We start from the raw sequence: 27,145 nt of genomic DNA on the forward strand, positions 1-27,145 counted from the left end.
GCCCCTTTGTTTATTCAGAACCCCTCGCTTTGCACCTCTCTTAATAAGACCTGGCGGCATCCGATTAGCCGAGGGCTCCTCCCGAGGTGAAAGGCGGCTGTTAAAGGTGGAAGCAAGAGCCGAGAACCGGGTGCTTAGCATTGGTTCTGAATTTAGGGTGCCAACCGTGACAGCACGTTGGTGCCAGCATTTCCATTATTGAGGTACATTTAGGTGAAGATTTTTCTCCCAAGGGCTGAACTTATGAGACGTTTGCAAACTCTGTGCCACATTTCTGAAATAATTGCTACAACTATCCCTTTGGTTCCCATCCCAGGAATCTGCCCTGAGTCACTCAGTAAACGTGGTAATTAGCACTTATTATTATTCCTGTAATCATATATACATCTGTGTGATTGTTTCATATCCTGTCATTGTTTATGCAAATCCCCTGGACTGGTTCCATTGCTCCTGTCCCAGGCCCACCCGCAACCACAGGGCACTTACAGCAGTGGGCAGTCTCTTAGTTAAAGGGGTTATTCCCTTTTGAGTTAAAGGGATTCTGTCATGATGTTTATAGTGTAGTTTTTATTTCTAAATGACACTGTTTATACTGCAAACAATTCACTATAACATATAAAATTTCATTCCTAACCCAACAAGTGTATTTTTTAGTTGTAATATTGGTGTGTAGGCAGCCATCTCAGGTCATTTTGCCTGGTCATGTGCTTTCAGAAAGAGCCAGCACTTTAGGATGGAACTGCTTTCTGACAGGCTATTATTTCTCCTACTCAACGTAACTAAGGGTGTTGCAGTGGGACCTGGATGTTACTATTGAGTGCTGTTCTTAGATCTGCTGTTCTTAGGAGCTGCTATCTGGTTACCTCCCCACTGTTCTGTTGTTAGGCTGCTGGGAGGGGGGGAAGGAAGAGGGTGATATCACTCCAACTTGCAGTATAGCAGTAAAGAGTTACTGAAGTTTATCAGAGCATAAGTCACATGACTGGGGGCACCTGGGAAACTAACAATATGTCTAGCCTCAAAAAAACTATACAAACTAAAGACCAATTGAAATGTTGCTTAGAAGTGGCCATTCTATAACATACCAAAAGTCAAATTAAAGGTGAACCACGCCATTAATGTCTCTGTTTTCCACAATTTCTGTGTTAAAGTGTTACACCTCCATTTACCGATTAAATGGGGGAGTGTATTTCCTGGTACTCAAGTGACTATCTCTACTTCCTTTGCATGGGGGAGTGTATTTCCTGGTATTAATGTGACCGTTTCCACTTTCTTTGTATGTCCTATTTTGGTAAACTGGGCAGCAATTTTGACCTGGATAGCACTTATGAAAACACTGCTGTCTGGGTAAAAACAATACAGTTCACAACCATATTAAGTACAGGGGTACCTACATGTAGGTACCCCAGGGACCCTTGTTTCACAGAGCTAACAATCTAATTATGACTGCCAAGTTGCAAGGCGATAAGGCGCTGAAACAGGAACCACAGCTTAAAGAGCCCAACTTGTGCCCCATTATATTCTAATGAGCCTTCCCTGTGCATCATGATCAGTTCACTGGTGATTAATGGAAGGAACGTGAAAAAACAATGGCTTCCATAACAGGCACATTCCTAGGGCACCAGTCACTCTGATATTTATACACATACACCTGCCTCAGGCACAGTGACACCCCAATCTTTATATAAATTTTAGGGGCCCCATTCTACCCGAGGTACAGACATCCCAATTTATATCTAAAGTCTAGGGACCCCGTTTTACCTAAGGTACCGTGACACCCCAATCTATATCTAAAGTCTAGGGGCCCCTTTTTTATCAGAGGTACAGTGACACCCCAATCTATATGTAAAGTCTAGGGGCCCCTTTTCTATCAGAGGTACAGTGACACCCCAGTCTATGGGGTCCGTTTACTAAAGTGCGGTAAATCTGACTTTAAGTTTCCGCATGTTATCGCTGAGAATATTTTTACGCCAGAATATTCGCAGCGACTAAGTTTACTAGACAGTGATGTGCTCAGAAGTCGTTGTGATCCCTTGCGGTAACTACATTAACAAACCAGCTTACATTAGCGGTAATTTTAGCAAGTTGCAAATTTTCTGGCGAAAAATTAAATCTTTGCGAATATTTATGCTATAAAATAGTCTTGTTTTATTGCGGTTATTATGTCAATTTTTACTGTGACATTTATGGTCAGAAATGCATCTTCAAAACTCATAAACTTTATTGACTGATGATTATACCATCCAACAACATTACCAGAGTAACACCAATTAAACATGTATGCATCATATAAACCCTTCTGCCAGTAGAATCATATGAACAAGAAATCATACCAGTCAATCTCTTTGCTTCATAGAAATGCACAGTTTAACGTAGCCAATCACAATAAAACCAAAAAAACGTAGAGGCCGACAAATCCTTGGACTGTGATGCCCAGTGGCGGAACTACCGGGGGAGCCAGGGCCCGCACCCCCTCAGGGCTCCCCGGCAGTTCACACACCGCTAATTCCCGGCCAGTTCCGGCGCGTCCTGCGCCAGGGCCCGCCCCCCTCTAGTTACGTTTCTGGTGATGCCGCTGCCAATAATACGACTCTGAGCTGAAACTGCTGCTGTTGCAGCAGATAGAAGCAGAAGCCAAAACATCCTGTCAGCAATAGCTACAGATCTCTCTCTCCTGTCAGCAAAGAATGATGGGTAAAAAAAACAGTATTATGGGATATTTCCTGCCCCTTGAGAATTTTCTGGCGAAAAAAATACTTTTACGCCACTACATAGGTGGCGGTAAAAGTTTGCGAATATTCTGGCGTTAATTTTGTCTTTAGAACATTTTGCTGTTTAGTAAACAGGCCATTAATGTGTACGTAGCGTTATTTTCAGCGAATGCGATAACTGGCGAACAATTATTCTTGTGAAAGAAAATTCGCAAATGTTTATTTACCGCAGGTTAGTAAACTGGCGATAACATATTCTGTCTATATATTGTGTGAATATTTTTAACGCACTTTAGTAAACAGACCCCTATATCTAAAGTTCAGGGGCCCCTTTTCTATCAGAGGTACAGTGACACCCCAATCTATATGTAAAGTCTAGGGGCCCCTTTTCTATCAGAGATACAGTGACACCCCAATCTATATCTAAAGTCTAGGGGCCCCTTTTCTATCAGAGGTACAGTGACACCCCAATCTATATGTAAAGTTCAGGGGCCCCATTCCTGCCTGTTTCCAAGTCCCGCACATTAGCTGCTCGGATTCCCTAGTGTCAGTCCCACGTGACGTCCCTCCGCGGGGGGCGTGTCCGGGCGGTTCCGGGCGGAGCTGGAGTCACCTGGAAACTACGGGCCCCGGGAATGAGCGGAGATGCGGCGTCTCCAGCTCCTCAAAGACAAACACCTGTCGCGGGGGGAACCGACACCCTCTCGTCCGAATCCCAAAAGAGCGAAACCCGGAGACCCGCAGCGGAGGGAACCGACACCCCGTGACCCGAAACGCCCGGGAATGGCACAGGGAGATCCCGGGGGCTTCACAGGAGAAGTTCCGCACGTGACTGATAAGAAGCCCGATGAGCCAAAAGCGGAGAAGAACCCTGGCGACCCCCACGGGGCGGACATAAAGCCCGGTGACCCTAAAGTTGGGGAAATGGATGGAAAGTCCAGTGACCCAAAAGCGACTGAGTTGAAGCCGGGTGACTTGCTGGTAGAGGCGCTGTACGGGCTGGGGCGGCCGCTGTTCCGGGCGGTGCTCTACCTGTTCCCCGTGTACCTGTGCGGGAGGCTCGGGCTCAGTCCCACATGGCTCCTCTTTGGACTTTTCCTCTGGATGTTCTGGAAGCGGAACAAGAAATTCAAATTGGCCCGAATCCGGGCGGCCTGGGACATGCATGAGAATGAGAAGCTCGGGGTGACCCGCGGGCTGAACCTCCAGCAACTCCCGGCCTGGGTGAGTCCTCATACTCGCTACCAGTGTATAGTCTTACTATTCCACTGTAACTGTAACCTCTTTTATTCTATGTACCCCTGTACCCTGACACCTTCATACCCAGTACCACTATACACTTGCAGCAGTGTCAGGACCTTTCCAACGATTTGTTTATAAACATTTGGCTGCCCCCTGTCTCTGTGTAACATTGTATGAGCTGCACACACTACAACACTCATTAACCCTCTCCTCTGTGTCACTTTTCACTGGCACTGCCAGTCTGTAACCAGGTCTGTACTGGGAGTTGAAATAGGCCCTGGCATTTCAAGTACACAGTGGCCCAAAATGCCCCCACCAGCCCACTAAAAGTGACTTTCAATGGAATCTTACAGCAGCCCCTCTGCCATTTGCCAGAACCCAAAGATTGCCAGTCCAGGAATGTCTGTATGTACTCTGTATTGCTCTATACCCTGCCCCTCTATATTCCTACCACTCAGCATTGTAGCTTTGGCACAAAAAGTGTGGCTACCTCTGGCCAATATTGCTGCTAATGAGCAAAAAACCCTTGTACCCATAATCATCATCACCCCAAAGTGACTTGATCCTGTGTCCTCTAAACAGCTGGACCCTCCCATAGTGACTGATTCATTGTGTAGCTTCACCCCATAAGCCCAGGGAACGCCACACTGTGTCGGGGTGGTACAGGTTTTGAGTCTGATCCCCCATCCTGTAGTTTTAGCTCTACTGAACCAGTGAGTCTCCTGACCCAAAATCCCCCATGTTATGTCACAAGAGTAGTGAAAATTTAGTACTGATTGACCCACTTTCCTCCTGTACCCCATCTGCCCCCATGGGACCCTGCTTGCCAAACAGATGAATGGGCTCCATGTTCCCTAAGTCTGTGACTTTGTACATTCAGTGCCCAGAACCTGCTTGTTGCCTTGTGTGTGTAGAACATTGTATTCTATGCAGCATATCTGGTATCTGCTGTGTGTAACCTGTGCCCTGTTGCACCAATAAGCTTGTATGGCTGCTCCCCTGACTACATACAGTGTATTTATATACACCACAGTGGTGCAAACATAGTCTGTTCAACTAGCTTTTTTTATTTTGGTTACTAACTACAGAGAATACCCCCCCCCCTCCCAGGGCCTACACTGCCCATGCTGTCACATAATGGAGATATCAGCCAATCAGCAAGCTGCCAGTGAATGTGTTACTGTTCCCCAATAACAATGATAATGACTGAATAGCAGAATATCTGCCTGGCAGTATTACGTATATTTATAAAGCCCCATAGTATATGGGAAATATTGTAGAGATGGAAGGCTAACTTGCCCTTTATATAAGGAATGTATAATTTGCCTGAGAATCCCATCCCTCCCAGGGAATCTTTGAGTCACAGAACTAATATTTTGTGGCTATTTTATGGTTCTGACCCACAGTTAAGGGGAAACCTGCCCCCCTGATTGGGTACTTCTGATCTCTCCAGTGACATCTTATTTTTATCCAATGAAATGATCCCAGCTGGGGCCTTCTTTCACACAGTTCCCATCTACAGCCCTGCCTTATCCAATATGCACTTTACTGGATCACAGGGACCAAAATGTGTCACGATACGATACAAGATGAGCTCATACCATGCCGGCGCTCAGCCGGAAAATAATAGGGAACGGTGAATCTTCATCAAATGTGGCTTTTATTGGTGCAAACAATGTGACAAACAGTGGCAATCGTGGTGCAGTTAAGCCTACGCGTTTCGTGCCCAAAACAGTGGCACTTCTTCAGAGCTCAAAATGTGTCATAAAATTAATTCAGTACAAATGAGCACATATATGATGTGTTTCATTGGGTAGAAACATTCATGTGCTTATAACCGCTATGGCCACCTATGAGCCTAAGCATTCCGTGTGAGCAGTATTAAATGCCCCAGCCTGGGGTACTTAGACCTGTGGCTACTGCTGTGTTTTGATTAAAGTTGTGAATTGGTCATTCATTTATTACACCACTGATTGACTGTTGTCTGATTGACTATGTTGGTTTCAGGGCTGTAACAAGAGGGTGCAACCCCCCTCCCTTGCCACGTGCTTGTTTAGGCGTGAGAGCGTCAATTAAAAAAATGGCGGGTAAGGGGGATTTGAACACTATAGAGGAAACAGACCCTGAGGTCCCTGCCCCCCCCCCTCCGCCACTACGGGATCTACTTCCTCTATAGTTACGCCACTGGTTGGTTTAGTTTCCCTTTAGGATTATGAATGTGTGGATGAGCCCAGGGTGTGACTAACAATACATTCCGTCATAGAAATGTGAGAAATGCTGTGTGCATGAACTCAGCGTGACGGAATTTACTAATAAGCGACACGTCTCAGGGTGCTAGTCCACTTACCACACTGCTGCAAATCATCATTGCTTGGTGCTGCACCCCATCAACATTCCACTAACTGTTAACGCCACAGTCTTTCAAGGGGTGGTTTATCTTTGTTAACTTTTAGTATGTTATGAAATGGCCCATTCAAAGCAACTTTGTATTTGGTCTTTATTATTTATTTTATATAATTTTTAAATTATTTGTCTTATTCTTCTGACTCTTTCCAGCTTTCAAATGTAAAACACAAATTCTCTTCAAGGCTACAAAAGTATTGTTATTGCTAATTTTATTATTCATCTTTCTATTCAGGCCCTCTCCTATTCATATTCCAGTCTCTCGTTTAACGCAATGCATGGTTGCTAGGGTAATCTGGACCCTAGCAACAGGATTGCTGAAATTGCAAACTGGAGAGGTGCTGGATAAAAATAAATAACTAAAAAACCACAATGAAATGAAAACCAATTGCAAATTGTCTCAGAATATCACTCTCTACATCATACTTAAAGTTAACGTGAACACCCTCATTAAATGGGAACGCTGTCTAATGATAGAAAATATAACTGAGTTCTCTGTCTGTCACTCTCTGTCCCTTTCTGCACTGCTGGTTGTGACCCTTTAAACAATGAAAGAGCTTTACATGTGGTAATTTAAACCCATGTGTCATATGGTCTATTTGGGTCTATTTTAACTGTAAGCATGGGATGCTGCATGTTGAGTCTCCATACCACTGCTACAGCAGCTACAGAAAGTTACAAATGGCCCATGGGATTAAAGGGCAACTGAGCTAAGAAATAAGGAATGGAACAGTGTCGGACTGGAACACCAGGGGCCCACCAAAAACCCTTAGACCAGGGGCTCACCCAAAAACCTTTAGACCAGGAGCCCACTCTAATTATTATTTTCTTCCTCTCCTCACCCAACCTTTATTCTCCTATTCTCTTTTCTTTACATACTATAATCTATTATTCCATCTATTTAGCCTCTTTATTCTCATAGAAATATGGAATGACCGTGAAATAGGCCAAATGTTTAGCAGCAGGAGGGCCCACTGACATCTTGGCCCGCCGGGAGTTTTCCTGGTATCCCGGTGGGCCAGTCCGACACAAGGAAGCTATTGAGTCCGCTATTAAACGGTTAAGGTTTGTGTTTTGTTTTAGGGTAAAAGTGAGATGTCCCCGGGGCTTAGAGCCCCATTAAGGCAGTGGCAAATTCACCCCACTCTTAAATTAAACCCACAGCATTACTAACAGAGACTTGTATGAGAGGGTGAGTCTGCAGCTTTATGGGCCAAGCAGATGAGTTATTAGCAGAGGGTAATGGGGCAAATTGCTTGGCTTTATGGCTCTTCTGCATGCTCAGTAAGCAGAGATGTACAAAGAAAGGGACCGCAGTGCATCATGGGATTGCTGCTTCCATAGAAACACTGGGGATGAGGCTGTAAACAAGGTTTATTGCCCTTTGAAGGGTTTAAGGGTTATACAGGGTATTATAATGTTTGTAGAAGCATCTTCTGAAATAGACTGTATGCTCTGTTGAACTTGCCTGCCCCTGTTAACACTGCCCTATTGCAGGGTTTAGAAAGGGCATCTACTCGGCAACTAGTATGGCTGCTCCCACATATATACAGACAGGAATGATCTAAAATATATTGCCCTTGTGTGGTCCTAAGGCCACTGCCCGCTCAGTGTCACATGCCATTGGCTCTGTGTATAAACAATCTGTGGAACAGTCTACCTTGCCCAGGCCTGGACTGAGATTCAAAATAGGCCCTGGCATTTCATGTACACAGAGGCCCAAACAGGCCACACAGTAGCCCAAACAGCCTCCCACCAGCCCAAAATATAGTGACTGTCTATGGCACCTTATAGCAGCCCCTCTGGCATTTGCCAGAACCCACAGATTGCCAGTCCGGGCCTGACCTTGCCCTGTAACATATCTGTGTGTAGCTATGTAATGGTGTATGTCTGTCTATATTATTATTATTATTATTATTACTATATAACGGAATTGACTGGGAGCCTGTGGATTCTGGAGCTGTTGCATTTTCTCTTTGTCTGTAGGGGGTGTTGGGAGTTTTAGTCTTCAGTAGCAGGAAGGATCCAGACCGACAATTTCTGATTTCAGACTTTGCCAAATAGTTGCAGAGGTCCTTAAAGTTACTGAACTGGGCCACTCTGGAAAGGAAGGGACACGGAGGAGTATCAGTTAGTGGTACAGAGCAGGCCCAGACTGGCAATCTGTCGGTTCTGGCAAATGCCAGCCGTGTTGCTGTAAGATGCCATAAACCAGTGACCCCCAACCAGTGCCTCATGAGCAACATGTTGCTCATCAACCTCTTATGTTGATTTCAGTGACCTCAAAGCAGGTGCTTATGTTTGAATTCCTGGCTTAGAGGCAAGTTTTGGTTGTATAAAAACCAGGTGTACTGCTAAACAGAACCTCCTGTAGGTTGCAGTCCAAATAGGGGCTACCAAATATCCAATCACAACCTTATTTAGCACCTCCAGGAATATGTTTTCATGCTTTTGTCACTCCCCAATTTTTTTTTACCTTTGAATGTGGCTCATGAGTAAAAAGACTGGGTACCCCTGCCCCCAGACAGTCATTTGTGGGGGACGGGATGGTTTTGTAATCCATGTTTTGAGTATCAGTTTGGACATGGTACTGTGGGAGTGCTTTGGGGATTTGTTAATACGCATCATCAGCGAGGAAACATTGAGAGATTAATGGTCTGGCGGGATTGGCTAAATCGCATGGAGTGTTGAATCAACTGCACCCTGAAATTGAATCTTCTGAGAATTCCCTCCACCCCACCCTCGGGAACAGAAGCTGCCATGTCTGGTGATGGTATAAAAGTTACACAGGCCTTGGGCCATTACCCCAAAGCACGCTAAAATATGTTTGATCCTAATGAGAAATTACGTTTAGCTCAGATGTTGTGCAACCACCTCATCTGTAAACATGAGACTGATCCTAAGGCAAAGACTAGCAGCAGCCAATCACAGGATTCTGTTCTTCTTACTCTTCCGATCTAAACTCACAGTTAGACCTCCCTACCATGTACGACTGGGACTCTAGTTATATGGTTGGTGCAAGGGATCCGGGGTCAGTTCTGAGGTGATGATGACACATGGATTTGTGGTACTCCTATATCTATAGTGGCTCCTATACACCTGTGGCAGTGTTAGTGCATGGGCATTACTGCTTCCTGTGTTTGTAAGACATATTTGTGACACATGTTAAGGAGCATTTCTGTTTGGGTCACTGTTTGCTCATTACACATTATAGACTTACGACTCATGTCTGGGCCTGCAAACTTGCCCAACTGGCCCTGCGACTCTGTCACTGCCCAGCAACTGAATGACTCCACTTTACTTGGAAGCAGAGCCCCGGGGGGATCTTGGGTTTTTATAAGGAGAGGAGGAATGCTTTCTTTCAAAATATATGTTCCTCTAACTGCCCCTCCATGGGTTTGGGTCGGTCTGTGGGTTCTTTTGTGTTAGTTCCCCAAGATGAAACTTTGTAGGGTAACAATGTAGGGTCAGCAATAAACACTGGGGCTATTGGGGAAGCTGTGCCAAGGTACTCATGCATAACTGTGGTGCTGGTCCATTTATTGAAATGCTGAAACTGAAGGCTCATTTACCCACAACTTTGCACTTACGTAAATGCCGCTACTAATAAAGGTACAGGCACAAGTTTTTGTATAACATGAGAGCGGTGCCGAGGTGACCCCCGAGCAAGCAGCGAGCATGGCTCTGCATTACTCACTGAAGGACTAAGACTTGGGAAGTAACATTCTCTGTGTTTTCTCATTTCAGGTGAATTTTCCAGACGTGGAGCGAGTCGAGTGGCTTAATAAGGTGGGGATCCTCCCTGTACTAATGAGAGGCATTAATTAGTGTCCATCCTGCTAATGACCTAAAACAGATTATAGAGCAGATACAGTCAGTGCTTTGTGCCAATTAACTGGCCATTAATCATAATTCCTTATTATTAGTTTACTATTTAGTTTTGAGAAGGGACAGGATCATCTTATAGGGAATTTACACCCCATAACCTGATCCCACTGCCCTCACTAACTCTTTGTACTGGCAGCCAAAATATAAAAAAGAATTACATTCTGGCACTTGGACTAAATCACCCCCTAACTGACCTTTAGAAACATTGGGGTAACACAATCACTCTGCTATAGTACCATGGATACCCAGGGCACAAATAAGCAATCACCCCCCAATCTCCCCCTAACGGGCCTTCAGGCTGGACCTCATTAGCTCATAAGGTTACAGATATATAAAAACATTGGGGTAACAGTCATCTTGCTATAGTTCCAGGGGTACCCAGTGCACAAATAAGCACTCACCACAAATCTCACCCTAACTTGCCTTTAGGCTGGGTCCCCTTAGCTCATAACAAGGTTACAGATAAGGGTACCTGTGGCACAATTAACAGCTACCTCACATTTCCCCCTATACTGCCATTCAGACAAAGACCCCAACTATATATCTGGGCCCTCTGATGGGTATTTCTTCACTCTGGGCCACTGTTATATGGATCCGCATATTGGATGAAGTTTACTAGCAGGAGCAGGAAGTTTACAGAGAATCCAACTAATGAGTAATTGGGGAGAATTCTCAGTGGATTTCCATTGTTGTTTTGTTGGTTTGTCTTTAGAGATTCTTGAATTGAAGTAGAAATTGCAATTTATTTATTTGCTGCTGCAATGTATCTTTATTTTATCCTATCAAATGCTGAAATCTGACTGACTCACCTGAGATGTCTGGGCAAGTTTAGTTTCTTTACAAACAAAGATTGAGGATGTATGAGTATAGCGGAGCTCACCATTAGCCGTGCAGTCTCTCCATGTGGATCGCAGCTCTCGCGGGATCCGGCCACTTCCGTCCGGTATACTTGTATTAGGATAAAACCCGCTATCCGGCGCTGATCCAAGTATCGAAACCGTGTCGGGCACGAAACGTGTTAGTTTCTGCACATACCCACTGCCATGTACCTCGCACTGTGTTTTTGAATAAAGCCGCATTTTCAAAAATCGATTCTCCTTGATACTTGGATCAGTGCCGGATAGCGGGTTTTATCCTAATACAAGTTTAGTTTCTTTGTTAGCTGACTGAGTGGGAGCAGTCTCCTAATTTTTGACAGGCCCATGTTCTGCAGCTTCTAATGTTTTGCTAGCAGTACAGCCCTCAGAGCATGCTGGGAGTTGTATTAAAGGAACAGTTCACTATAAAAATTGGGTAAATAGGCTGTGCAAAATAAAAGATGTTTGTAATATAGTTAGTCAGGCAAAAATGTAATGTATGAAGGCTGGAGTGACTGGATGTATAACAGAACATTACTTCCTGCTTTTCAGCTCTCTAACTGGTGGCCATACACGGGCAGATTAAAGTTGCCGAAATGGGTCCTTTAGACCAATTCGGCAGAGTATCTGCCTGTGTATGGGGGCTTCTGACGGGTCTTCCCGATCTATATCTGGCCATGATATTGATCAGGAAGGTTTAATTTTTCAAGCGATCGACCCATCGGAGCCCATTGCTCCTTGTTGTAATCTGATCGGTCGGCCCTAGGGCCGAACGTTTGGAATATAGCCCTGCGTTGATGGGCATATCGAGCGGATCTTATTGTATATGGCCAGCTTTAGTCAGCGACTTGAAGGGGGGCCACATGGGACATAACTGTTCAGTGAGTTTGCAATTCAGCATTCAGCTCATATTCAAAAGCAACAGTTATGGTCCATGTGCTCCCCTCAAGTCTCTGATTGGTTACTGCCTGGTAACCAATCAGCGAAAAACGAGAGAGCTAAAAAGCAGGAAGTAGTGTTATGGCTATTATGTTACATATCCAGTCACTCCAGCATTTATACTTACATTTTTGCCTAACTATATTAGAAACATGTTTTATTTTGCACAGCCTATCTATTTACCCAGTGTTTAATTTTACACTAGACAATTCCTTTAAAGCTATATCTGCAGGGCTGTATACATAGGGACTGACCGTATATACTTGCCATGGGCAGATCACATACAGAATAGTGTTTGCTGTGAGCTGCCCATGAGCGCTGGTGTATATGGGAGGGGCTGTACAGAAGGGCAGAGAGAGATTGGGTTATAGGGCACAGAACTTAGATCTACAATTTATTTGCCCCCCAAGGACTCCCCCCTGAGCCATGATACCTGTGATGCTTTGCTTAATATGGGGAAGGGTTCACAGTCCCTAATTATATCACATGATGGAACCTGTTCATCCTACTCGCTCATTCCAAGGGCCAAGCTTGGGCCCGATGGTACTGACCTGACCTGCTTGTGTGGAGGCTCCTTATTGGCAGCTGTTGGGGGGGAGAGGGAGGTTTCTCAGCTGAGTCTAATTTATTTTTTTCCTTATTGGTGCCAGGCTATAACCCAATTGGTTCCTGTTCTTGTCCCAATCATGCAGGATCATCTCAATGTATCAAACTGTTGGAGGGGTACTGTAATGCTTTGTTGGCACACAGTTTACGGCGTCAGGATAGATTCTTGGGTTCCATGATCCTTCAGAGCAATATTTAGTGCAGTTATGTATTTAGCAGGTGACTCAATGTCCCCCTTGCTCTCTGCCCCATGGATCCAAATTGGTTTGTGATGGTAACTCTAGAGCTTGGTCATGTTTGCTCTATAAAAGCTATGGAGACCAACTTGGCACCCTGCAATGCTGTATACTTGGCTCTTTGGTTTAGTTGATATTGCACTAGGTTTTGGGATACCCAGACTGATGGTGAGGCACAGACAGGCTCATGGTGACGTATTCTCTCCTTCTCTTGATCAGGTGGTGGGACAGATGTGGCCCTACATTGGGATGTACATGGAAAAAATGTTCCAAGATAAGATAGAACCTCTTGTGCGGTCAACCAGCATCCACCTGAAGGCCTTCACCTTCACCAAGGTCCACTTAGGAGAGAAGGTAACACAAAGTGCGGGCACCTCATGGAACCTTAAATAAGAGGTCTCTAGTCCAAAAGTCTACTACTAGCAGCAACCGTAAGCCAGACTGGTTATTGTGCCACCTCCATGTGTGTGTGTTATGGCTAATCCACCACTGTTCTTCTCAGTAGCTTTGTGGCTAATGTTAATTGTTCCACCTTCATGCTCCTTAGTAGTCTCATGGCTAGTATTTCTGGGTATAATGAGGGTGCAAGAAAGTTATCATGGAAGATGGTTGTGATACAGAGCCAGGAATGAGGTCTAGCTGGTTCCTCTGGGATATTTATGGCATGTTAATGGGAGGGCAGGGTATCTGGTGCCAATGGAGGAAATGAAATTTAGATAGTTCTGAGATCTAATTAAAGGATTTTTGTGCCTTCTTTCAGTTCCCTAGGATTAATGGAGTGAAGGCCTACACCAAAAATGTGGACAAAAGGGAGGTGATCTTGGATCTGCAAATCAGGTAGGTACAATGTGCCGGTATCATGCCTGTGCATGGGGCCTTCAAGGTTTATTTTGATGTCGGTTCTGGTTCCAGTTCTGTAGAGTTCCTGGCAAACAGCAGATGATTCTGGTTAGTTTCTGGATAATAGACAGGTACATGTGGTTTCCAGGTTGGGGCAGCTAATTGGATCCCAAACAATGAACCCACTGGAGTGGATTAACTTCAACGCTGTTTATTTACCTTTCTGCTGTGTCAGTACAGGGAACAGGAGCAACATTGGCACCCAGGTCTGCATTTGTGTCTGTGTGTGTATTGTCATTCTTGGCTTCACCCCTCCACAGTCAGCCAGCAGTGGCCAATGACATAGTGTCAGGAGCACTAAGTCCATTGACTTGGATGTCTGTACTTGTGATCTTGGCCAGTTATGGCACATAACAAAGCCCAAACAGATCTCAGGACACCTGAATTGCCTCATTCCTAATGCAAGGCTTCTCTTTGCTTATTGTGGGTCAGATGATAATACATTTGTGATGTCATGGGAAGAGGTCTATGAAACCCTTGAGAAAAATGGAAAGCCATAATTCCAGGGCTAGTAGGAGTTTGACTGCCCCTTATGTGGGTGCCCTGCCGTGTAATGTAAGTCCAGACACAGAACTGAGGAGTTGAAGTCCAGACAGTCCAGAAACTGGTGCAGTGCAGCATAGCAGTTGGGGTCCCCAGTACAAAGCCAGGGCTAGAGGTCTGGGATGTGCAATTTTTAGTCTTACAGCTGAAGGCTTCCAGGGATTAATGAGACTTGGTTTATACACATTCGGAATAGGTAAAACAATAAAGCGGGGGTGTCCAAAAGGTAAATTGGGATCTACCAGAAGACCCTTAGCTGGTGATCAGTAGATCTCAAGACACTGTCATCAAACAGCTTGTCTAAATCACCCTCCTGTTTCATGCTTTTCATTCACATATTTATTATGTTAAGGTTACATAAGGAATAGTTGTTTGTTAAATATATAGTGAATAAAGTACCCCCTCTTGTAAAATATAAGGATAATATAAGTTACCGAGGAGTTTCATGACCATATAAAAACACGAGGCCGAAGGCCGAGTGTTTTTATACAGGTCATGGAACTCACCGTTTATAACTGATGACATCAGAACTCACCGTTTATAAGGATATAATTTACAAGATATTCATGGCTTTTGTGTATTATAGCAATATAAATTCTATTATAAATCAATATTTACTGTAAGTAATACTTAACATGGAACAGAATACTAACAATGCTTTTATGGATATAGATCATAATTGGACAGCATCACTAAAAGTAGACCTTGCATTAGTAAAGTATGGACACTCCTGCAATAGAGTAACCAGCCAGTTTATCCCTGTCATTCCCTGAATTTCCCCTCTAGGCTGAGACCAATTCAGTGTGTTTCTGGCTGCAGGGAGTTACTAGCAGTATGATTGGGAGGGTTGTACATATTCTGGGTGTGTCCCTATCTTGTGTTTGTTATTCCAAGAAGCAGGTGCTTTATGCCCCTACGGGGACTTTACCCTCACTGGTACCTTCTCCCTGGGTGCCAAAGCTGAGCATTATTTCTCAATATTTCTGTGTTCTGCTCCTAATTACCCACAATGCATCATTTTTTGGCCAGCGCAGTTTGCACTGTTTGATTCATGGGGCACAGGGGCATAAATTATCTGAAAATAGCAGGATCTACCCCAGAACATCAATAGCAACTACACTGTGCCCTCCATTATTAGGTGTGTCTGGGGGTCTTGGGGGATGTCTGGGCATGTGTGCACGCGCACATCTGTATAATGCACACGTTAAACCCCAAGTGGCAGGCCTGAGAATAAAGGGTTACAGATGATGCATGGGGGTGGTGTTACAGCGGTGGAACATATAATTCATACACACAATGAGGCCCTTGGAGTCGGTGTGACCCGCTGGCGCTGGTGAGACAATCGCTCCCTCAATCTCCATCAATTATTCACTAAACTCCCTGTTTATGGGAAACTGCTCTGAACTGTCACCTGGTACCCAGAAGGCACCTGGGCAGGGTGGCAGCTACTGTCTGTGCTAAACTCTCCCTTCCTCCCCCCAACAGCAGAACAGGGAGTTGGTCCATTTCTGTAGGAGAAAATATATACGCTCCTTTAATTTATGATGTTAATTGCCCCAAGCCATGGAAACTCCATAAAGTAATTATCTTGCTACTTTCGTACTAACTCTTCCTTTTATAGTTATGGTATTATGGTACTCCAGTTATCCGTTAACAGTACCCCCCCGCTAATGGTGCTGTCTGCTAACCACAATAGTGCCCCCACCAGCAGATCTAGACTTGGGAAAGCTTGGGGTGAGTTTTCTTTAGCTGAATGCAGGCTCGGACTGGAAATCTGTGGGTTCTGCCAAATGCCAGAGTGGCTGCCATAAGATGCCATACAAAGTCACTATTTAGTGGGCTGGTGGGGAGCTGATTGGGCCTCTCAGTACTTGTAATGTCAGGGTTTATTTTGATTCCCAGTCCAGACCTGGCTGCATGTTCTGTGTTTAGGGTCCTGACGAAGGGGTTGTTCCCTGAAAGCTTGTGCCACATTTCTGCTGCAATAAATAAGTTTAAGGCATTTGCCGGTGTATGTGTGGGTGTGCATCTTCCCTGTGCATCTTCTCTGCATAAGGCTCAACTGGATTGTTTGGCTTGGAAGAGGCTTATGATATTTATGCACCATGAAAACGCAATGTGCCGAAGAACAATCACTTCTGTATTTAGGCTTCTTTGTTGGTGCACTGTAGGGCCAGACTACAGAACAAGCTGTTATAAGAGAATTGTCCTGTCTGTCTCTCTGCAGTTACAATGGAGACTGTGAGATCAACGTGGAAGTGAAGAAGATGTGCAAGGCCGGAGTGAAGGGGGTCCAGGTGGGCAAGTAAAACGGAGTACTCTCCATTATGGGCTTCTTAAAGTAGCTCTGACATGTTTACATTGCAGCTTTCTGTGCCCCTCACTATGATATCATTACCCCCAGGCAGGTGGTAAAAGCTGTTTAACACACTGTGGCCCACTGAGTAAGTATTGACTAATATTTATTCTCCCTATTCAGCTGCACGGGACCCTGCGCGTCATTCTTGCCCCACTGCTGCCTGATCTGCCTTTTGTTGGAGCAGTCACCATGTTCTTCATCCAGAGACCTGTAAGTACAGCACTCTATCCCATGATCCTTAGCATGCAGTGTATCCCATCATCCTCATTGGGTAGTCTATCCCATGATCCTTAGCAGGCAATCTATCCCATATCCACATGGAGCTGAACTGACTCTACAGCATGGGAGAGTCTCTTGAATGTGATATTTATGCCCCTGTATTTCAGCACCTGGATATCAACTGGACCGGACTCACAAATGTACTGGAAATTCCAGGAGTCAGGTAAATCCTTCATTATTCTCTGTCCTTTGCTGTTTATATTGCTCCTGTACATACAAGATCCATCGAGTTGAGCTCTGGGCATCCAAGAGGCGTGGAGTTGGGTTTTAGGTGTGTAATTAGGGTTTGGTTTTGCACATCCAGGTTGTGCAAAGTTGAGCAAATTGCACTGAACTTTTTTTCTGAGGTAAATGCACCCAGACTTCATATGGTTGGTCTCAGGGCACCCAAGGTGGGAAGGTGCCAAGCAAAGTTATTTACCTTTTAGTTGGAATGTGCTGAATATCTAGGCACTGTTGGACTTGCCCAAGCTTTAAAGGACGGGATCCAGAAGATGGATAAATGGGTCTCTCCTCCCCTTACTGCCTGCAGGGGGTATCTGAGGAAATTTTTTAGAGGTTTGTTCTTTGCCCCGAGGGAGGGGGGGGGTGTCAGAATTTTACTTATGTTTCTTGCTTGTCTGTGAACACCAAAGGAATACACACAGTTTCTAGAGAAACTGTTCATTTTGTTGGTGTCTTGGCTGGGGAAATTGTGGTCTCATGAGCCAAAGTGCCAAGCTCCCTGTGGGCAGGTACCATCATCTCTGCCCTTTGTCCATTTGCTGCCGCCATGACAACCAGGCATAGGTACAAGGAGGTTTGCTGAGTATTGTGGGATGAATGTGCTGCAGATAAAGTAAATGCCAGACTGAGTTGGAGCCTGTTACATGGGTTATCCCTGAGAGCAAGCTGGTGCCAGCTCAGTACAATGCTGTTGCCTCTGATAAATACCGAGCAGTATGGCATCTCCCTTCCATGTATATAAGTTTGCATTTGTATGAAGCAGATGAATAGAGAAAAGGCAGGGCCTGTATCAGGGAGGAATAGGCTGATTTCATGCAGTCTGACACAGAGACAATGTAGCAAGCCTGCGGGAGTGAGATAACTGGAGCAACCGGTTCTGCTGGGATCCTCCTGCCAATAAAGCACATTTGGCTCCGCCCTGTGGAAATACACAGCCGTCTGTGCTGTGATGGGGAGGGAGATTGTGCAGATACCTGGGGCATTGTGGGAAGGGAGAGGGTGACTGTTTCATTTGGGTGACAGCTCTGGGAGGGAAGTATAAAATCCAGGCCTGTTTAGGAGCATAGATGAACCTGCTGAGGATTGTGGGGCCTTTACAGTGTTTTGTTTATACCACCACCATCCACTGTGAGCCAGCACATTCCTGAGATTGTGAAGTGTTCAGGTTCTGTAGGTGAGGCTCTGTCTGTCTCACCTGTCTGCCCAAGTTCTGCATTGCCAGGTTGCTAGAATACAGAGGAAGTGAAGTAACAATGGGCTGGAGGATACAATAGAAGGGACAGAATCCAGAAAGACAAATGTGCTTAATGTGCCCTTTAAACTTGAGATCTGGCACATAAAGGGGGTGTGGTGATTGTCTGCCCTGCGGTGTCACCATGTAACCCCTGGCATTCAACTGGAATTTAATAAAGATATTATCAATAAGCAGCTTGAGGGCAGGCTGCCGGAATTTGAAGCTGCCATGTTGCATTCAGGCTGTGGAATCTATATGAGAGTCACTTGTCTGTCACTTTGACTCTCTGACAGTGCTTCTACTCACAAAGTGTATAGAATGTAAGCTCTTTAGGACAGGGACCCCCTTCTTTTTGCTCTATCATTAGCTTCAACTTTATTCAACCATATTATGTGACTCACTATGCTGAGTCTGTTGCTGTATATATACACATCGTTGTACTACAATTCTCAGCATCCCCTGACAGCCACTGACACAGACTGGAAATCCCTGTTTGGCTCCATTATTTGTGGAAATCCATATGGATCAGACATAAATATATTATTCTTATTATAATGGGGACTTGGGGGGATCCAGCTGCAACTTGCTAGTCATGTCTCTACCTGGAGCCGGGTTACTACTGTGCTACTGCCCAGTGTTCCTGGCAAATACATCAGCATATTTAAGTCCCATCCCCATTTCTAGTAAGGTCCTCCCCCTTTCCAGGTTATGAATATAAACAAAAGGAACACCAAGAGCCCCAATAGTGTAATATGTATTGGTAAGGGATAATGAAATAAGAGTAGATAACATATACTCACAAACCAGGGTTACCAATAGGCTTCCACTGTAAAGGCAGGTGGGGAGATTGTCCTGACCCCACTCAGGATTAAGAAGTCGCTCTCTGTAGATAGAAAAAGGGTATCAACCCTCCACCCAGGGTGGACTTAGTATTGTTTAAAAAGAACAGAGGCGCCAAAAGAATAAAAGGATATAAACGAGTTTAAAAACCAAAACTTGGTAATCAGAGGAGGCAGTAGTGGACTTACCTCCTCCAAGCAGACACAAAACGCCTGTAATTGACAAAAACGTTGTACTGATTGGAGTTCGTTAATAAATTTTGACTGCTTAATTACAGTCGTTTTGTGTCTGCTTGGAGGAGGTAAATCCACTACTGCCTCCTCTGATTACCAAGTTTTGGTTTTTAAACTCGTTTATATCCTTTTTATTCTTTTGGCGCCTCTGTTCTTTTTATACAGGTTATGAATATGTTCCTGTTATTTTCCTTTCAGTGACTTTTCGGACTCTATGATTGTCGACATGATCGCCTCCCACTTGGTTCTGCCCAACAGATTCACCATCCCACTGAGTAGCCAAGTACAGACGGCCCAACTGCGATTTCCGCTGCCCCACGTAAGTGCCACCAAGTACCTCACACTCAAGGAGGGGCAGAAGGAGGTCACTGATACTTACTCCTCCCCAGTAAACCCACACAACCCTAGGTACTTCCCATGAGGGCCCAGTGGTCCCAAATAAGAAACCAATCAGAAAGTTTCTAAGCCAAGTAGCACCCCTGCGCCAGGATCCAATGTGGCAAGCTAATTGATTGTCTTGGGTGTTGCAGGGAGTATTGCGACTTTATCTCATCGAAGCGGAAAACCTGATCCCAAAAGATAATTACCTGAAGGGAATCATTAAGGGCAAGTCGGACCCCTACGCCATCCTGCGCATCGGCAACCAGACCTTCAAGAGCAAAACCATCAAAGAGAATCTCAACCCAAAATGGGGGGAACTGTATGAGGTCAGTGCCACAGCCCAGCCTGATTGGACAGTATGTCCCCAAGAGTCAATCATTATCATTTCAGTAAAGAGACCGTTCTGATCAAAATTAATTTAAAGGGGAAGTAGAGCATTTGCAGATAAATAATATGAGGTTGGTGTCTGGGAGATGCTACATTTTAATGATACTGGAGCAGATGGGTGGCTTTGATAGCGTCTTCTCTTGCATTACCGCTGTGTTGCCATTGGACTGATATATACCATTGACTATAACATAATATTGCCACCACCTGCACACAGAAAACTTCTTTTTGAACTGGATTTTGATGGGTTTCCTTTTCTCTCTGGCAGTTTGTGGTGCATGAAGTGCCCGGGCAGGACCTCGAGGTGGACCTGTATGATGAAGACCCAGACAAAGATGACTTTTTGGGCAGGTAAGTTGAACTTCCAGGATTATGGGGGTTTATGGGAGGGGGAGCTTGCTTGGCGGAGGGTTCAAAGCAAGTTGAGAGTTAATGGGAGGGACAAGGTTGGTTCTTCCCCTGTACACTGTGGATGGTGTATCTAACATTCCCATTCCCTTTCTTACAGCTTGGTCATTGGTCTGGAGGGAGTCATGAAGGACAGGGTGGTGGATGAGGTAAGTCATCTGAGCTGTGGAACCTGATCGGTTTGGGAAAGTGAAACAGTGGGGATAAGTTGGTGGCCAGTCACTATTGGAGGATCCCTCTACTTCTACTGCATTCTGCATCCTATAAACTAAGCCCAAGGGTTTAGTTTGGTTGCTAAGACAAAAAAGTGAATATTCCCTTCTGTTACAACGTAACCCTCTCTCTTCTCTTCCCTCTGCCCAGTGGTTTCCCCTGAGTAATGTGCCCAGCGGGTCGGTGCATCTGAGACTCGAGTGGCTTTCTCTTCTGGCCAAGTCGGAAAAACTGTCTGAGGTTGGGCCCATCCCCTGGTATTGTCTACTTACATGTGTCTGTCTGTCCATCTGTGGCTTCTAATATAAACCTTGGTCTGTCCATCTTTTCTTTCTTACCCCTCCCTTAAGGTTTCACCCCTCTTTTGCCCCTGGGGTGATGTCTGCCTTTTTCTTTTCTTTTTGTTCCTCGCACTGAGCTCTTACCCAGGTAAGTGCTTGTTGCTGAACTGAACCTCTCTATTCTAGGCCAAAGGCGGAATAGCCACAGCTATGGTTATTGTGTATCTGGACAGCGCCAGTGCATTGCCTGTGAGTATTTGTTACAGTTAACAGCATTAGGGATATTAACCCACTGGTCTTACGAGGTAGAGGATGCTGGGAGTTGTAGTTTACATTGGCTAGAGGGGGACTGCCCACTTCTTTGGCACTATGAAGCAACCCCCCCATCTAAACAGCCACGTGCTTTGTATTTTAAGAAGGAATCCTCCTACTATGTATTTAACCCCTCTGTTTCCTTGAACCCCAGAGAAACCACTTTGAGTATTCAAGCAGTGAGTACACAGCGAGGAAGCAGAGACACCCGACTTACACCAAAGTAAGAGTATTACTAGGTGGCAGTTTTGTGGCATCTATGTGATTGGAGCAAAAGCATCTTGTGTGGTACAGGGAGTGGCTTTTAATACTACAGGGGGCACAGACAAATTCCTGCTCCCTGAGTGTGTGCAACATAAACAACACAAGTAATGTCCTGTCTATAAACAGTCACAAGCTGCCCCCCATCTCTCAGGACCTTCATAGTCCATGTGCCCAAACGTGTATCAGAAACATTTCTATATTGGCCTCCGTGGCCCTTTCATTTTACCCTTAGGGGTCCAAGGTGGGCAGTGAGAAACTGGGATATCATGGGATATGATAAGGCAGCAGAAGGAGGCCCTTATGTTACTGCAATAATAATAAGTGTCGGTGACAACCAATCTGATACTTACTGAGCAAAGCAGTCATAGTTTGTCTATTGTTGCACTGACTTAAAGTGGGGTCAAGAAGATTTCATTGTACTGAAATGGTCTTTTATGACATTGGCAATGGGTGGGGATCCAGTCCAGTGATATAGACCCAGACATTTCTATTCTGGGGTAGATCCTTATTGAGAAGGGTGGCGATGTTCACTGGAACCCTGAGTTCCCTGACTCTCTCCTATCTCTCTATACAGACTGATAAGGACCCCAACAGCTATGTCCTGATGTCTGTGGGCAACAAAAGCGTCAAAAGCAAGGTGAGACCTGCACCAAGTGACCCAGAGATCTGTATGTGTGATATGTAGTGTGTAGGAAGGGTTGGTCCTTGTGTAGTATATAGCATGCAGGAAGGGTTGGTCCTTATATAATGTATAGGGCACAGGAAGGGGCGGGACTTGTGTAACGTACGTCACATATTGTAATTACATGTAATGAAAGCAGAGGCTTATGGGTAGTTTGCCCAGTTAGAGGTTTGGGAATCATTCAGCCAAATGGGGTGTCATGTGACAAATGAAAATCTGATTTCTTGTTGCCCCTTTCCCTGCAGACATGTATAGGGAGCATGGAGCCAGTTTGGGGTCAGGCGTTTGCTTTCTTTATACAGGACGTGCACATGCAACATCTCCACCTTGAGGTACAGTATCTGCCGAATCTTCCAGCTAATTTAAGGCAAATATACCTTGTGTCTCTATATACTGGAGATTCACTAACATTCCCTGTTGTGGCAGGTGAAGGACAATGACAGACCATGTGCCCTGGGGATGTTGGACCTGCCCATGCACCGGCTGCTCAGCAACGAGGAACTGACAGTGGATCAGAGATTCCCACTTTCAAACTCTGGACCCAACAGCACCATCAAGATGAAAATCGTCCTGAGAGTGAGAACTTGCTCTTGTGTGATTGTGTTGGTGGGGTAACTGTGACTGTGTGTGCGCACCACTGAGTGTGTGTGTAGTGGTGTAAGTGTGATTGTGTGTGTGTTACACTCATGTTGTGTTAGAAGACAGTGGGATGAAGCATTACCATCAATGTTGCCCAGAGAAACCAATCAGCAATTTGATTTCAACAGTTAGAAAATAAAAATAAAGATCTGATTGGTTACTATGAGCTACATCACCAATATTGTTTTACTCTACTTTTTACACAGCATGATAAATATACCCCTATGTGATGGTGGAATGGCCCATAACCATGGGGGTGTTACAGTGTGCCGGTGGCCTGCCATGTTAGTGGGTGTCACTGAACAATGTTGCCACCTAGTGTGCTTAAAGGGACAGTGTCATAGAGTTGACTGCAGGTCACTGATTCTTTCATTACTGCCCCAGGTTCTACACATAGAGGCTCCAGAACCAGAAAATATTTACACTGGAATCAACTCCCTCAAACAAGGTCCTGTTTCCATTAAGCGGGACCAGCACCAGAAACCCCATGGGAAGTCCCACCAGGTCCAGAAGACCCAACAGAACCAGACTGTGCAAAAATCCAAAGAACGCAAGGAGAGCACCAGTACCACCACCCAGCAAGCTAACACCACCCAGCAAACTAACACCACCCAGCAAACTAACACCACCCAGCAAACTAACACCTCCAGCTCCAACTCAAACCCAGCTCCGAGCCAGAACTCTGATAGCACCAGAACCATCCCAGAACCCCACACTCCCAGGCTAAAGCCCTTGCAAAGAATCGCACCCAGTCTCATCTCCCTCAACTCTGTTGCCTCCTCTGTGTATGACCCGAACGACGAGAATCGGTGAGGCTCACATACATTATTTATAAAAGGGACCAAAAGTGGTGGAGGAGACTGTTCCTTAAAGGGGTTGTTCACCTTCCAAACACTTTTTTCAGTTCAGTTGTTTTCAGATTGTTCTCCAGTTATAAAGATTTTTTTCAATTACTTTCCATTATTTATTTTTTACTGTTTTTCCAAAATCTAAGTTTAAAGTTGAATGTTTGTGTCTCTGGTGTTTGAGTCTGGCAGCTCAGTAATTCAGGTGCAGATTCTGAACTGTTACAATTCTGCAACATTTAGTTGATACATTTCTCAGCAGCATCTCTGGAGTATTAGCAACTATTGTGTCAATTCTAACAGCTGCCTTTAATGAAACCCAGAGATTCTGCTCAGCAGGGACAAAGATAAGAAATGTATCAACTAAATTTAACATAGTAAGTAAGGTTGAAAAAAGACACACGTCCATCAAGTTCAACCTTTTAGTTTTTTTAATCTGCCTAACTGCTAATTGATCCAGAGAAATGTATCTATTTAGAACAGTTTCCGCTGCTTTAGAAGGTGAAAAATGACACTTCAATATTGGAAACAATTAGTGACACATAAAAAATGAGTAATTGGAAAAAGTCGTTATTTCTGGTGATCTATGTGAAAACAACTAGTTATTTAAAGGTGAACACCCCCCTTTAAAGGGGAAGTAAAGTCTCATATATAATTAAAGTGAACTGGCTCACTTTGCAGCTCATTCTTAAGTTTCTATTTTTAAGTGTTCATGGAGATAAGCAGTTTTATACTTCCAATATCAGGCTTGTGGCTTAGCAGCTGTGTAAGAGGCCCGTGGTTAATTAAATTGTGTGGGCAGTATCTCCTGTGGGACTACACTCTGAAATACTGTTCTCTCTGCCCATCTGGAATGTTAGAGCTGCACTGACAGTTGAAGGGAAGAAACTCTCGTACTCCTGTCAGCTGAGATATTACTCGCTTAATTCCAGAGGAGAGAGCACTATGCCAAGCATCATCTCATTGGAAACACTGCCTTTATGTTTAATTAATCCTAAGCATTAGGCTCTGAGGACCCAGTGAGTTTTGGCACAGCCTTTATGCCAGGTGGGTCCATGAGGGTATGTGCCGCTGGTTACAGTCTCTGTTTTTCAGGTGGCCCAGTGAGATGTCGGGAGAGGTTGAAGTCTCTGTGCGTTACGCTTCCTTGCGGCGCTGCCTTGTTGTCCTTATTAACAGTTGCTGGTAAGTGTGCCACTTGATATGGGAAGGGTCAGGCTTGTTCAGGTGGGATGGCACTAGGGGAAAGCAGAAATATTGTAATGATAAGCAGAAGCAGTGGGTCCCTGTAGGCCACTTGCCTGACCCCCAGGTGCCTCTCTGCCCCTACAGGAACCTGATCCAGTGCTCAAGCAATGGGGCCGACCCATACGTCCGGATCTATCTGCTGCCTGACCGGAAGTGGTCCAGCCGGAAGAAGACATCCGTGAAGAGGAAGACTCTGAACCCTCAGTATAATGAGAGGTGAGGAGGGCGCAGCCCCAGCCATAGATAAGTCCTTTCCTGCACTGCCCACAGGGGAGTATGATGCAATATGACGGATACATTTAATGCATCCCCTGTTCTGTTTCATTTTAATTGACCCAAACACATCTCTCTCATTGGTCCTTCGGCAGATTTGAGTTTCTGGTGTCGCTGGAGGATGCCAAGAAGCGAATGCTGGACATTGCTGTGAAAAACAACAGGGGCTTTGGGTCCCACGAAAGAAAGGAATTGGGGAAGGTGAGTGATTAGTGTGCCTGAGGCAAATGGGTCAGGATAGATTCATTTCTTATTGAGAGCCTTTATTTTAGGAATCTTCTCACAGTGATCTGTGGCTTTTGCCTGTAATGCTGAATTTACTGGGGCTCATTTATAAACACTGGGCAAATTTGCACCTCGGCACTAACCCATAGCAATCAATTAGTGATTAGCTTTTTTTTCAGCTAGCTGCAGATTGAACAGTTAAAGCAATCATCTGATTGGTTGCCATGGCTAACTGCCCAGGTGCAAATTTGCCCAGTGTTTATAAATGAGCCTCACTGTGTTAACTGCCCATGAGAAACACCCCACTATGCATGTAGGGTGAGACTATCGGCAGCCTTATTTACGGATATGCTTCTTTTTTTTTTCTGAGAAAGAGGTTGCTTGGCATAGTGACAACCAGCAATCAGCCAATTCATGATGAATGTAGATTTTATTGTAATGTAATTCTTGCATGTGCTGTGGGAGAATGAAATGGAAGTCGTACAACATCTGCAGGTAGGAGTTGGTACTGCAGCTATGCTCACTATTATACAAGTTATATTTGGGTGTATCTGGCTTACAGGATTCCCACTGAAGACTTCTCTGCCCAGGTTATTGCTACTTATGTTACAGTTAGTTACCCAGAAGGACATTACCCCCTGGGCTCCTACCCAGTCCATACTGGGTCGCCAATCTGCTGGCACCATATCTGGGGTATCTTTTCCCAGCATGGGAGTGAGCAGGCGCTACAGTACCCCTCTGTGTGGTGCCTTGCTGAATATTGCCCCCTCTTCTTTTTCCCCCCTCAGGCACTGGTGGATTTGTCATGTGATGATCTGGTCAAGGGTTTCACCAAACGGTAAATATATTTTTCTTGGCTTTTTAATGGTTTGCGATTGAGATGCAGTGTAATGTGTCCCTAGCCTATAAGGCTCACACTTCACTCTCTTCTCCCTGTAGGTTTGAACTGACACCCACCGGCCACCCCAACTCATGAGTGTTCTGTGCTGGGAGCAGAAGTTGCAGCTCAGGGACCGACGCACCCTAGTGGCCATGTACAGATGTATATTTGTAATTAGTTTCCTCTTACAAAAGCTTTTAAATGTAACAGTCTCCATTGTTTGTGTTTCCAGCTCTGGTTGGGGCGCGCTAATTGGTTTTTTTCTGCATCTAAAGTGTATATATACATTCCTGTATATATTTATGTGTGGGGGGGGGGGACGATGATGCACTATGGACTGTACTTGCTCTGCCCCTGATTTATGTCTCAGGGACAAAAAAAAAAAACTTTCCCTTTAACCTGAAGTCTCTATTTATTAGTGGGGGGGGCACATGATTTGATGGTGATTATTATTTATTGCAGAAACAAGAAAATTGACACCATGTATATAAAGGAATCTGTTTGACTGAAGTTCTTTTAATTTCCCTTTCTGGCCCCAAATGCTCAGATATTTATTTTTAAATAAAACTCTATTTAATATATTGAGTGCCTCTGTTAATGCCACTGATCTAC

At 44.9% G+C, this 27,145-nt stretch overlaps 1 protein-coding gene across 1 annotated transcript; it reads left to right on the forward strand.

The window, feature by feature from the left end:
* The first annotated feature begins 3,283 nt into the window (after positions 1-3,283).
* On the forward strand, positions 3,284-27,114 carry esyt3.L (extended synaptotagmin protein 3 L homeolog). Its single transcript, XM_018235596.2, has 23 exons — positions 3,284-3,935; positions 10,104-10,145; positions 13,102-13,236; positions 13,643-13,719; positions 16,553-16,622; positions 16,805-16,894; positions 17,071-17,126; positions 19,694-19,814; positions 20,026-20,202; positions 20,532-20,614; positions 20,772-20,820; positions 21,035-21,124; positions 21,352-21,414; positions 21,632-21,700; positions 22,316-22,378; positions 22,669-22,755; positions 22,850-22,999; positions 23,447-23,871; positions 25,003-25,092; positions 25,240-25,371; positions 25,524-25,629; positions 26,442-26,491; positions 26,593-27,114. Exons 1-23 carry the CDS (start codon positions 3,357-3,359, stop codon positions 26,627-26,629), a joined length of 2,841 nt encoding a protein of 946 aa, XP_018091085.1. The 5' UTR covers positions 3,284-3,356; the 3' UTR covers positions 26,630-27,114.
* Positions 27,115-27,145: the final 31 nt, after the last annotated feature.

Source organism: Xenopus laevis, chromosome 9_10L, assembly GCF_017654675.1.
Source record: "Xenopus laevis strain J_2021 chromosome 9_10L, Xenopus_laevis_v10.1, whole genome shotgun sequence".
NCBI lineage: Eukaryota > Metazoa > Chordata > Amphibia > Anura > Pipidae > Xenopus > Xenopus laevis.